The sequence below is a fragment of the Heterocephalus glaber genome, unplaced genomic scaffold (genome assembly GCF_053883595.1).
Source record: "Heterocephalus glaber isolate CG9 unplaced genomic scaffold, H.glaber_assembly_v1.0 deba00000122, whole genome shotgun sequence".
In the NCBI taxonomy this organism is placed as follows: domain Eukaryota; kingdom Metazoa; phylum Chordata; class Mammalia; order Rodentia; family Bathyergidae; genus Heterocephalus; species Heterocephalus glaber.
The window spans coordinates 46,793,917-46,807,070 of NW_028258138.1; the positions used below are offsets into that span (position 1 = coordinate 46,793,917).

The 13,154-nt window shown below is 34.3% G+C and overlaps 1 protein-coding gene and 1 pseudogene across 1 annotated transcript; both read left to right on the forward strand.

Annotated features, from left to right (window-relative positions):
* The first annotated feature begins 493 nt into the window (after positions 1–493).
* Positions 494–1,417, forward strand: LOC106010513 (olfactory receptor 5H17-like). Its single transcript, XM_021238862.2, has one exon. The coding sequence runs from the start codon at positions 494–496 to the stop codon at positions 1,415–1,417; it is 924 nt and encodes a 307-aa protein (XP_021094521.2).
* Positions 1,418–11,307: 9,890 nt separating this feature from the next.
* On the forward strand, positions 11,308–12,254 carry LOC147830412 (olfactory receptor 5H17-like; annotated as a pseudogene).
* The last annotated feature ends 900 nt before the right edge of the window (positions 12,255–13,154 follow it).

Genomic DNA, 13,154 nt, shown 5'->3' on the forward strand with positions numbered 1-13,154 from the left:
GGCAATATGTACACTATCAAATATTTAATTTAAAGAATATTTTACCATATCATTCCAGATTTTAAATTATCTTAGTGCAAATGTGTTACTTGAGAAGTAGAATTTAAGTTTCTTCACAAGAGGTTCAAGTCAGTTTATATTCATGGCCATTCATATAGGTTTGCTGTAGACTGTGCACATGTTCAGGACATAGAGTTTCTAACTACATTCAATTGCTTTCAATAAATTGGTCCAAAACTTAGAAAGCATCTCATTTCCTGTAAATTTTTTACTTCTGCTCATTCATTAAGCAAATTAATCACAGTTTCTACCAGTTTAATTTCTTAAAATTATTTTCTCCTATTACTGTAGTATATATTCTGACAAGTGCACTTTATAAATGTATAAAAGTGATTTTTTCTCTACTCATATATTTTCAATTTATTGTTTTGAATCATTATAAATCTTCATTCATAGCCTCTGTATTTCTTTTCAGAAGACCTCCAGTGAGAAAATGGCAATGAAAAATGAAACATGGCTGACTGAGTTTATCCTCACTGGACTCCCACATCAAACAGAGTGGCAAATCCTCCTGTTTATCCTGTTCTTGGGAATATACCTCATCACCATTGTGGGGAACCTGGGTCTTATTACTCTCATCAGGAATGACTCTAATTTTCACATACTCATGTATTTTTTCCTTGGGAATTTAGCCTTTGTAGATGCTTGGTTATCATCCATTGTGACACCAAAAATGCTGGTGAACTTCTTAACCATGAGTAAGATACCTTTCTCTGAATGCATGATACAATTTTTCTCTTTTGTAATCAGTGCAATCACAGAATGTTTTCTGTTGGCAGCAATGGCTTATGATCGCTATGTAGCTATATGCAAGCCTCTAATTTACCCAGTGATTATGACCAATAGACTATGTTCCCAGCTATTAGTTTTATCATTTGCAGGTGGCCTTTTTCATGCTTTAATTCATGAAATTTTTTTATTCAGATTAACCTTCTGTAATTCCAACATAATACATCACTTTTATTGTGATGTCCTACCATTGTTTAAGATTTCTTGTACAGACCCTTCTCTTAATTATCTCCTTGTGTTCATTTTCTCTGGTTCAATACAAGTATTCAGTATTGTGACTATTCTTCTTTCTTATACATTTGTTCTCTTTACAATTTTAAAAAAGAAATCTGAAAAGAGTGCAAGCAAAGCCTTCTCCACCTGTGGGGCCCATCTCTTTTCTGTAACTTTACACTATGTCCCCTCTTTCTTTATGTATGTGCATCCAACATCATCAGAAGAAAATGATCAGGAAATGATCTCTCTATTTTATGCTGTCATAATCCCAGTGATAAATCCATTTATCTACAGCCTGAGAAACAGGCAAATCACAGATTCACTGAGAAAGGCATTGAAGAAAAATGCTTAGATCTCATAATAATATCTACTCTTTTTTCATTAAAATAAAACATTGTGGAAGAAATTGTGAATGTTTTCCATAAAATTCATTGATTTTTTCAGTTATAGTTCTGCAATGTTAACAATTTATGTACTCTATTACCTCCTTAAAACATTTGCATCCTTTATTCAAAAACATAAATAATTTTTATATATTATGTATTATGTTATAACAGAAACAATAAAGCTGAAAAGAAATGACACATTTTACAGCTTGTGTTCTTGCATTATTTACATACTGAGCACTAAAGTGAAGCTCTTTAGAAAGGACTTGGGTGTTAAAACCTTATATAGATAATAATGCTCTGTAGCTTGGACTCCTATTGTATATATACTTTTGCGGGGGAAATTTATTTTTGAATGAGAAGAAAACTCAGGAATACTGCTAATCATAGAAAAGGTCTTTCATGCCACTTGTCTTACAAAGTGGTGGTTTTACATCTTGGAATTATTCAACACGTGTATTACTCAGAAATATCAATTAAATTTTGAACATAGTCATAAAAATGAGAAGGGCGCTAAAACAGTGAGTGAAGGATAATGGTAAGGATGCATCAGTGTTCTCTGAGCAAAGAGGAGACGTGTTACTGCTTTTTGTTCCTGATGCTTTTTAAATCCCTTTTCAGATTGTTGATTTTTCTGGGCAATCAAAAAGCCTCACTAATTCAGAAAACTAATGATAAAATAAATAATTCAGCATGAGTGGACTTAGGGAAAAAATGGCAGAATTTGAATTAAGTGTTGTTAATCTTTTGTAAATGCAAAAAAGAGAAGTCATAAACATTGAAAATTTATTGGAATGTTTTATTCACAGGAGGGACCCTAAATGCATATTATCAAAGTTGGAGCAGTGGTAATATGGAATAATGTTGTACTATCTATTTTTTGGCTGGGAAAGAACTCACTGAATGCCTGGTTTCCTTGCTATTCAGATTCTTTAAATATGATGTGTGATCAGTCTGCAGTTATCCCATTGCCATTTATCTTTCAACAGTAGAATTCTATACCTTTTTTCTAGGGATACAACTAATTCCCTCAACCTAAAAATTACTGTCATGTTTACAAAATTATAGTTACTATATCTTCCATCCTATCTGTACTTTCATCCCCCTGCCTTCCTAAACTTTGTCATCAGATGATTCTTTTTATACACATTTTAGATTAATTCATATCCCAGTCTGAGAACCTTATTGGATTGTCATTATTAAGGGGTTAAATAGCATTGCAGGAGGAGAGCTCCACAGACAAGAAAATAGAATAGGGGTCTCCTTAGGTTTTCTAGTTTATCCAGACTGGAAGGAGTTTAAAGCAAACTTTACAGGACAAATTCCAGTGGGAAGTAGGTCAAGGATAGGGTTAGAGAGAGAGAAAGAAAAAAACAGATAAAGAAAGACACCAAATGGCCTTGGGACTTGCACAAAGAGACCAGAAAAAGACCTTACAGGCGGGACACAGAAAGAAACCCAAGTGCACAAAGGATAAGCCATCTCCACCTCTAATAGAATGTAGGGGAACAAAAGTAGGAGGAAGGTCTGACTAAACTGAAGGCAGTATATGCTCACACCTGTACCATATACATAAGTACTCACTCTAGGATCACTGCATTATGCAGTCTAGAGTCACTATATTTATCACATAATTATAGACTACAATAGACATTCACACTCCCCCTTACTAACTCTAAGCTGAGCACGAATAAGGTACCTCCTTGCCAATCAGCTGTCCACCCCAAAGATAAGGCTTAAAAATTAGTTTAAGGGCAAATAAAGAAAAAGACAAGAAGTTGAAAAAGTGATATTAGAAAGAAGTGCCCAGAAACCCATTCAGTCATGGCAAGTTCTGGGTTGAGGGGGTCCCACCTATAAAGGTAGCCCAAAACAAAGGAGTAAAGGGTCCTCCATTTTTCTGGAGTCCCAAACCTGATTCTTCCTTATCAGGGTAACTATCTATCCTCTCCTCTCCATCATTTCCTCTCTACAAATAAAGGGTCTTTTCATTAAAGTTTGTCCCTCTAACTTTTTCTTGGGGCTGAGTTTCTGATCCTGGTGGGCTGCTCAGACAGCAGATCAGGGGTTCTCATCCCTTGGATTCCACACTTTTATTATATAGGTGTCTAAATCAGCATTTGTAGAGATGATCATCACTATGTCTAGGTTATATGAGGTACATGTCTATGTGTGTGTATATATATATATATATATATTATATAGGCACATATGCATCTGTACTTTCAGTCTCCACCTTGCTTTTCTCATATTGGCATTATTTGTGATTTATTGTCACATAGTGTCACAAATATATGCTTTATTGTCCTCCTATCATTCTAGTCATGAGAATAGTAGAGACTTTTACTTAAAATATCCTTTTACTGTGGAGATAATTACATATCATAATCAGGTATCAGATACAAATATCATAACTAACTATAATTCAGTTTTATTTTTCCAAATGAATGTTTATTCACAAGTTGTTTTGTGCATGTTCAAAAGGAAACTTTATCATGTTGTTATCATGTTCATAATTTATTACTACTTTTCCTTGACCTGGGGAACAGAACAAAGTACCTGGCCTAGCCTCCCTAGTACTTTGTGATCTCTGAAATGCTGACTCAGTGTGGGCCATCTAGCTTCTTCCAGCTCCTCCCTTTGAAGGCTAGTCACATTCAGAATTTTGGGTTTCTCTAATCATTAAAGCTCTCTCATAATCTAGGCCCTCCATGGTGAAGGCCCTATGGGTGGTGGGTCCACATGTATCACCTGTTTACAAAGTAAGACTCCACAACTTGAGCCCAGAATTACTGGACAAGCCTACATTTTAACAAGGTCTATGGGAAATAAATGGGCATTGATGTTAGGGAGGCCCACATACAGGTCACTTTCAGTTGAGAAACTTGTCTTATGTTTTCTTCGGCTACTTCTTTTAACATTTGACTAGTAGGATTTCTCATCAAAATTTCCACTACAGTGAAGAAGTTGCATATTTACCCAGGTGGGAGATTACCTTTCATGCAGAGGATTACACAGCTTGGGGTCATTTCCTTCAGAGAAACTAGATCTTTGCCTTAAGGACATCACATATTGACTAGGTCAGAAAGAACCATAGCTTTCCAAGTTTTCAGAACAGTACATTTCAGATAAAATCTCATTTCTGCAAATATAACATAGTTGTCAGATTGGTGGACTATGTTGTGTGAAAGTACAATTTTAGTTGATGACATGTGAAACATCTATGATGACTTGAAGTTTATGATTGTAGAAGTCTGTAATACTTGGGAACAACCTGAACTTCTCTTTCATTTTCAAATTCACAGTGCCCAGTAGAATGACTTAATTTTTCTACTGGGAACTCTCTGGTACTTTTCAGGGATCTTCAAATATCTACTCCTTCCATCTCTGGAAAGAAGCACACAGTTATAAAACTGGTTGATTCTTGTGATCAATGCAAAGTTATATAAGCTACATTTTGCTGGGAGTGGTGAATGAAACTTCAAACTAAATCAATGTGCAAAGAATTGCCAGTTTTGTTATTGTCAATCCTGTGCTGTTGTGTTTCTTGTATTTTATGAAAACTAATTGTTTTAAAGGATGTCCATAATCTCTTTTAATATGTAAGTAAAACAGTATATTTATTTTGAAATTCTTTGTATAAAAGCTAAAATATTATTTAAATGGTAATGATTTACATTGGATATATAAGATACAAAATTATCAAGATAAAAGATGAAAACTCACATTTTATCTTCGTATTTTATTTTTCATTTAAAATATGGATAAGCAATGATATTATGAGACTTATTTGTTCCTTTAATGACTTTGTATTGAGATCAGAAACTTTAAGGAATTTAAAATTTGGTTTAAATATGCAAGACATTACAATTCTTTTTTTTTTTTTGGTACTGGGGATCGAACTCGTGTCTTTGGGCTTGCTCAGCAAGTGGCAAAACCACTGAGCTAAATTCCTGGCCCTGCCCTTACAATTCTTATTAATAATTCTTATATAAGAAATATTTTTGGTGATAATGACAAAGTGGCCAATTATATTTAATCAATCATAATTCTCATTTAAACTTTTAAGGTGGGATTTTCTATTGGCCCAACCCTTTTCCACATCTTATACTAAAAACAATTCATTTCAAATATTGTAATATGAAGATAAAGAAACAAAATTTTATCTTATATATTTCAGGTTTGTCACATGATGCTTTGATATACACATTCATAGTCAATTAAAAATAGAGAAGAGCAAAGTAATATCCTATATCTCATATTATAATTATTTTTTTGGCAGTATTGGTGAGAGTACCCCAAATCTAGTACCTTGGGAAATCACCAGTATACACTATTATTAAGGATTAAAGCTGTAGTTCTCATATTGTCCTCCTATTTAAAGATAACAGAAAATTTAGATGCACAAAGAATATTAGGAAATGCTAATATATTTATGAACAACACAATTTCTGGAACAAGATTTTACATGAGGCCTCTTCTAATTCCATGGGAGAAAAATACTCTGTACTTTGAATCAAATGGAAAAAATGTCTTTCAGTAGGCAACTTTTAATGAATTCCAGGATTATGGAAACATGTACATCCTAACCTCTGAGCCTTCCCTTTATCTCAGTTCAGTCAAATAACCATTAATTCCTCATCCTACTAGAACATTTATTTTTGTATTTGGTTCCATACTTTACTTTGTTATTTTTGAGGATCTCCCCTCTCCTTAGGTTCACAAAGCTCTGCTTTTTACTTTCCCCTTTGTTTTTCAGAACACTCTGATTATCATTTTTTATGATTTCTCTTTTGCCTCTCCATTGTTCAATCCAGTGCTGTAGGTTCCAGTAAGAAATGAGTTTCTGAAATGGAAATTTGCTAAAAGTAAAAAGTAGTAGAGAGAGGACAGAGGAATCAGCTTGAAAGATGGACAGGAGGATAAGAAAGCAAGGCAGTAAATGAACCCCAAAGTTATGACTCAACACTGTCTTCATAAACATTGCTGTCACTGCTGTTGTCCTTAGATACTACAATTCCCACTAACAGTGCTATTTCTGTGGACCTGGGTTTTATTTGCTTTATTCTTCATATTATTACTCCCATTGCCTTTTCTGCATTGTCTCTGTCCTCTCTCTCCCTATCCACGTTAAAAATCCTGTATACATGAGTTTAGATAAATTGAGATCAATTCCTGTGTCATTGTATGTGTGGGGGGCATGGGAAAGTAAGTTCCTGTGCCTTTCAGCTTCTGAAGTATGAAACAGTCCTACCTACACAACAGATTCATGTGTTAGAAAGGGTTTCAGGTGTGACTACCTAGTAAATGACATCTGCTTGCATCATAATCTCTTTACCATAACTTTCTCAATATTTTCTCTTCTCCCATCTCTTTCCTTTGTGTACCCTCACTGACAGATAGGTTACTCATACCTGTGCCTCCAACTACACCAGTGACACTCGTGTTATCACATCTGTTAGCACATAGTGGTAGTTTTACATGTTTAGTTACATTTCACCTGGTATTTGAAGAGATTCTTCTTCCACAGATTTCACAATTAACTAGTTCTCAGTTTTATTTTTGATTATCACCTACTCAATTACCACTTCCTCACTGACCACTCTTTAATACCTAAAATGTATCTGAGTTTCAGACTCTTCATTCTCATTGTCTGTTGGGTCATACATGGAGTAAGCACCACACTTATGCTTGCATCTTCAGAGGAATATTTTAAAAGTACAGATTCTTTTCTTGTTCTTAAACTATTTTCTCATAATGTATGATTTGCACAATAACTTCCCCACACAATAGAATATTGAATATGCTTTGGGAAGTGCTAGACCACAGCAACAGCTTCCTGATTATTATCCTTGTCTTTAATGCCCCCCCAACAGGCAATGTGTACACTCCCAAATATTCAATTTAAATATTTTATCACATCATTCCCTTTCTTTGAGAAATAAAATTCAACTTTCTTCACAAGGGATTCAATTCATTTTATATTTATGACCATTCAAATAGCTTTGCTCTAAATTCTGCACATGTCCCAGAAGGAAGATTCCCCCGCCGCCAACCCACGCTCCTAGGGCAGAAAAGGTGAGCCAGTCCCAGCACCCAGAAGGAAGCTCACCAACTGCCATCCCATGCTCCTAGGGCAGAGAAGCTCAGCCAGTCCCAGCACCTGAAAGGAAGCTTCCCTACACCCCCCCATGCTCCTAGGGCAGAGAAGGTGAGCTGGTCCCTGCACCCGGAAGGAAGTTCCCCTGCTGCCAACTGACGCTCCTAGGTCAGAGAAGGTGAGCCGCGCAGGCACCAGAAGCCACTACCCCCCCCACCGGCATGGAAATGAGAAGACATGTAAACAAGCCTCAAAAACAGACTTCCAGATCACCTACAGCAACCCCAAAGGAAAACGAGATGGAACAGTCTGATACTCAACCACCTGGACTCTCTGAACTGGCAACAAAAGAGGATCTGGGAAAAATGAAATCAGAAATAATTACTCAGATAACAGCAAACATTGTGCTCATGGTGCAAGACATGATTAATAAATCTAGAGAGGACACAGATTAAAAAAATAGAGAATCTGAGGAACATGATGGAATCCTAACATAGGAAACAAGTGGAATCCATAAAACAGATGCAAACAGATTTCCATGAGATAAAAATTCCATCGAAAGTCTGTGCAGCAGAAAGAACCAATGTGAGGATAGAATTTCAGATATAGAAGATAAAATTGCAATTAGTGACCAGGAAAAGAAAAATTGCTTTAAAATTGTAAGACAACATGAGAAATCAATCCAGCAGCTGCTAGATGATGCAAAGAAGAATAACATAAGACTGATTGGAGTCAATGAAGAAACAAGACAGAGTACAGATGACATAAAAAAACTGTGCACAGAAGTAATGGCAGAAAACTTCCCAAGGAGGGGAAAAGAACTTGGCATACAGATAAGTGAGGCATATAAGACTCCAGCTAGCCTTGATCAAAAAAAATCTACACATAGGCATATAGTAGTTAGGATTCTAGAAATCCAACAGAAGAACAAAATTCTACAAGCAGTGAGAGAAAAGAAACAAATCACATACAAAGGAAAGCCCATCAGAATCACAGCAGACTTCTCAACACAAACCCTCAAGGCAAGAAGAGCTTGGAATGATGTATTTCAAGCCCTAAAGGAAAACAGCCTCCAACCCAGATTGATGTACCCTGCAAAACTATCTTTCAAAATTGATGGAGAAATAAGATACTTTCATGATAAAGAGCACCTCAGGAACTTCATGAATACCAAACCAGCACTCCAATAAATTTTTGACAATACCCTAGGAAAAGACAATGAGGATCACAACCCCAGGAAACCCAGCAGAATGATTCCATTGGGCGTGGCAAATTAAACGCAAAGGGGGGAGAATCCAACAAAAAGAAAAAGTCATGACAAGGCTTTTAAAACTTTTAACTTCATTTCCCTAATGAGTGTATAATTCAATCTTGTTATTGCACTGATTAGTATTTTTCTGATTCTAGAGTTGCACACCTTTCCTTGTGCTATACTGGCTATTTATCATCTTCTTATGTCTACTTTTTAATTGGGTTGACTATTAATGAGCTGTAAGAGTTCTTTATATATTCTGGTCATGGGTTATATGCATTGGAAATATGGTCTGTTTAAGGACTACTTTTCATTTTAATGATGTCATTTAAAGTTCTAAATTTTGATGGAATCTCATTTATCAATTTTTTTCTTTTATACACCACAGTTTTTGTATCCTAGGTAGTTCTTGCCTACCATAAATTCATAAACATTTTCCCTTATAATTTCTTCTTAAAGTTTTGTAGTTTTAGTTTTTCATATTTAGGTTCATAGATCCTTTCAAGTTATTTTCATTTATGGGAATAAAGGGTTGAGGTTAATTTTTTATATACAGATACCAGGTGTTCTAGTGCCATTTGCTGAAAACACTATCTTTTCCTCGGCTCTTGAATTGAGTTTATATTCTATAAAATGCTAATGTTAAATAATCTTTCAAAACTGAGTGGACCATGTATGTGTGGTTCTATTTCTAGATTCTCTGTTCTATTCAAATGATCTATATATCTTTCCTTACACCAACACTGCCTTGATTACTGTAGCTTTAGAAGAAGTCTTAAAACTAGGTACTAAAAGTCTTCAAACACTGTTTTCTGTTTGTTTGCTTGTTTTTTGTCTGTTGTTTTTTGGTTTTTAACTTTTCTAGGTCTTTTGTACTCCTACATAACTTTTAAATTTCAATGTCCAATTCTTCATTTATAGCAAGTATACATAGACCTGAATTTTTATATACACCTTGTGTTTTCTAATCCTGCTAAATTCAAATATAAGTTCTAGTGGCTTCTAAATATTTCTTAGTATGTTCTCTGTAGATGATAATTTCATCTACATAAAAAGAATCTGCTTCTACCTTGCCAATCTTATCCTAATTGTGTCATTTTATTGCCAGACTATTTTGGTGGGGCCTAGGTTTCAAAGTTTAATGGATAGATAAAAAGAAAGCATATGTGCCCTTGTTCCCCACCTTAAGGAGAAAGCATTGTGTCTTCTCCATTCCTATAAAGCATTCTCATTGGAAGTATGGAGTACATGTCTTTAATCTGTTGAGAAGGTTCTGTTCTACTTCTAGGCTCCTGATAGCTTTTACCATGAACAGCTGTGGCATTTAGTCCAATACTTTTTCTCCAACCAGTGACAGGATCATATGGCTTTTTCTTTTTCTCTGTTAAAATGATGACTTTTGGGGGTGGATCTTCCAATGCTGAACCAACACTGCCATCCCTATAACAAAACCACTTTCTACATACTGACAGATCTGACTTCTAATAGTTTGTTTTGTTAAACAAATTTCTGTCTATGTTCATACTTTTTTCTTCTATTATCTTTATCCAGTTTTAGGATTAGCACAATATTGAGTTCCTAAAATGAGGGGAGAAGTGTTCCTTCTTTTTTCTGCTTTAAATGTTTGATATAATTTATCAGTTAAAATGTTTATGAGCCTGCTGTTTTCATGTAGGTAGTTTTTCAAGCTAGGAATATACTTTCTTTAATAGGTGCTATTCAAATTTTATATTTCCTCCAGAGTTAGTTTCATTAATTTGTCTTCCAAGGTACTTCTTAGAAGTTATCAAATTTATTTCAAAAAAGATTTTTGTAATATGCTTTCTATATCCTTTTAAATTCTGTAAAATCTGTGGTAATGTCTCCTAGACATAGATATTGTAATTTAAAAAATGTATAATTGATATTGGGTAATAGGAAGAAAGGTCTAAAGGAGCAGGGGAAGTGGGAGGGGTAGGGAAAAGGAAAAAAGGGAAAAGAAAAAATATGAGAAAAGGAAAAAAATGGAAAAATATTCTTTGCAAATAGCGAAGGGTTGAGGGGGTGAAGGGGGGGGGCAGGGAAATGGGGAAAAAAATAAGAACCAAGATACTCATGTAATGGTACAAGATCCCCATGATGAATGTAACTGTATTTTATACCAAAAATAAACTTAATGGGAAAAAAAAGAAAAGGTTAAAAACAAATTAAAATAAATAAATAAATGAAATAAATTCTGCACATGTCTAGAACATAGAATTTCTAACCACATTCAGTAGCTCTCAAATAATTGGTCAAAAGCTTATGAAGCCACTCATTCCTTGTAAATTTGTTACTTTTCACATTTATTAACTGAATTAATTGAAGTTTCTGCCATTTTAATACCTCAAAAGTATTTTCTTCCCTTACAGTAGTGTATACTCTGACATGCACTTTATAAATGTATAAGTGATTTTTTTCTCAACTCATGCATTCCCATTTTCTTGTAAATCTGTTTTCATATTCACTGCATTTCTTTTCAGAAGATGTTCAGTGAGAAAATGGCATTGAAAAATGCAACATTGTTGACTCAGTTTGTCCTCACTGGACTCCCATATCAACCAGAGTGGCAAATCCTCCTGTTTCTGTTGTTCTTGGCAATATACCTCATCACCATGGTGGGCAACCTGGGTCTGATTACTCTCATCAGGAATGACTGTAACCTTCATATACCCATGTATTTTTTTTCCTTGGGAATTTAGCCTTTGTAGATGCTTGGTTATCATCCACTGTGACACCAAAAATGCTGGTGAACATAATATACAAAGACAAGATGATAACTTTCTCTGAATGCATGATACAATTTTTCTGTCTTGCAATCTGTGTAACAACAGAATGTTTTCTGTTGGCAGCAATGGCTTATGATCACTATGTAGCTATATGCAGACCTTTACATTGCCCTGTGATTATGACCAATAGACTATGTTTCCAACTATTAGTTTTATCATTTGTAGGTGGCTTTCTTCATGCCTTCATTCATGAAAGTTTTTTATTCAGATTAACCTTCTGTAATTCCAATATAATAGGTCACTTTTATTATGGTGTCCCACCATTGTTTAAGATTTCTTGTACAGACCCTTCTCTTAATTATCTCCTTGCTTTCATTTTTTCTTGTTCAATACAAGTATTCAGCATTATGACTATTCTTCTTTCTTATACATTTGTTCTCTTTACTATTTTGCAAAAGAAGTCTGAAAAGGGTGTAAGCAAAGCCTTCTCCACCTGTGGAGCCCATCTCTTTTCTGTGTCTCTGTACTATGCTCCTCTTCTCTTCATGTATGTGCATCCAGCATCTTCAGAAGCAAATGATTGGGATATGATCTTCTCTCTATTTTACACTGTCATAATGCCTGTGTTAAATCCATTTATCTACTCCCTGAGAAACAAGCAAGTCATCAATTCACTAAGAATGGAGTTGAAGACACATACTTAGATCTCATAATAACATATTATCTTCTTTGATTAAATGTAGCATTGTGGAAGTATATGTGAATAATTTTCAGTAGTATTCAAAGATTTTTGTAGATACAGTTCTATAATACTGATGAATTAAGTTTTTTGTACCTCATTAGCTTCTTCAATGTGTGTATCCTTCATTTATAGACATAAATTCTTTTAATGTATTGTTCATATCATATCAAAAAATTAATCCTGAAAATAAGTAAAAACAATATACATATTGTGTTCTTCCATTATTTATATAGTGAGCACCAAAGTTCTTTTCAAAGGACTTGAGTGTGATAACTTTATAAAGACAATGCTGTTTAACTGGTTACAAATCTACTATTGCATATAATTTACATTTTATTGAAAATGTGATTTTCCTGATATAATGTAGTGAGTTATGACTGTTACCTAATGTGCTGTGAAATAACTAAATTATTTTGCTAATTCATTATCTTGTGTCTCAGTTATATAACTGGAAGAAATCATATTCCTCTGGGTCAATAAGAGACAGTCTTGCTTAAAATATATCTATCTATCTATATATATCTATCTATATCTATAGATAGATAGATAGATATATGTTCTTAGTAAAATAGATATTAACTTTTGCAAACTGTAGTTAAGATGTCTACAATTCTGTTTTGTTTACCTAAAAAATTCTAAAGTTGTTATAGACCTGTAATTATTAGTTTTGATATTAATAAATGCTGCACTTTCTCCTAAATGGTACAATAAAATGGGACTCTAGCTATATGCTCAATAATTTTCTGACAGAACAAAGGCTGTTTCACAAAAATATTGGCTTTATTTAATTAAATTGATCAGTATGTTTCTTAGTTCAAGTCTGCTATACAGACTCAGTTTGCTTTGCTCTTTTAGGCTTGTT

Bases quoted from the DNA above. Each gene is read 5' to 3' on its own strand.
- LOC106010513 (XM_021238862.2), top strand. From the start codon at position 494: ATGGCAATGAAAAATGAAACATGGCTGACTGAGTTTATCCTCACTGGA.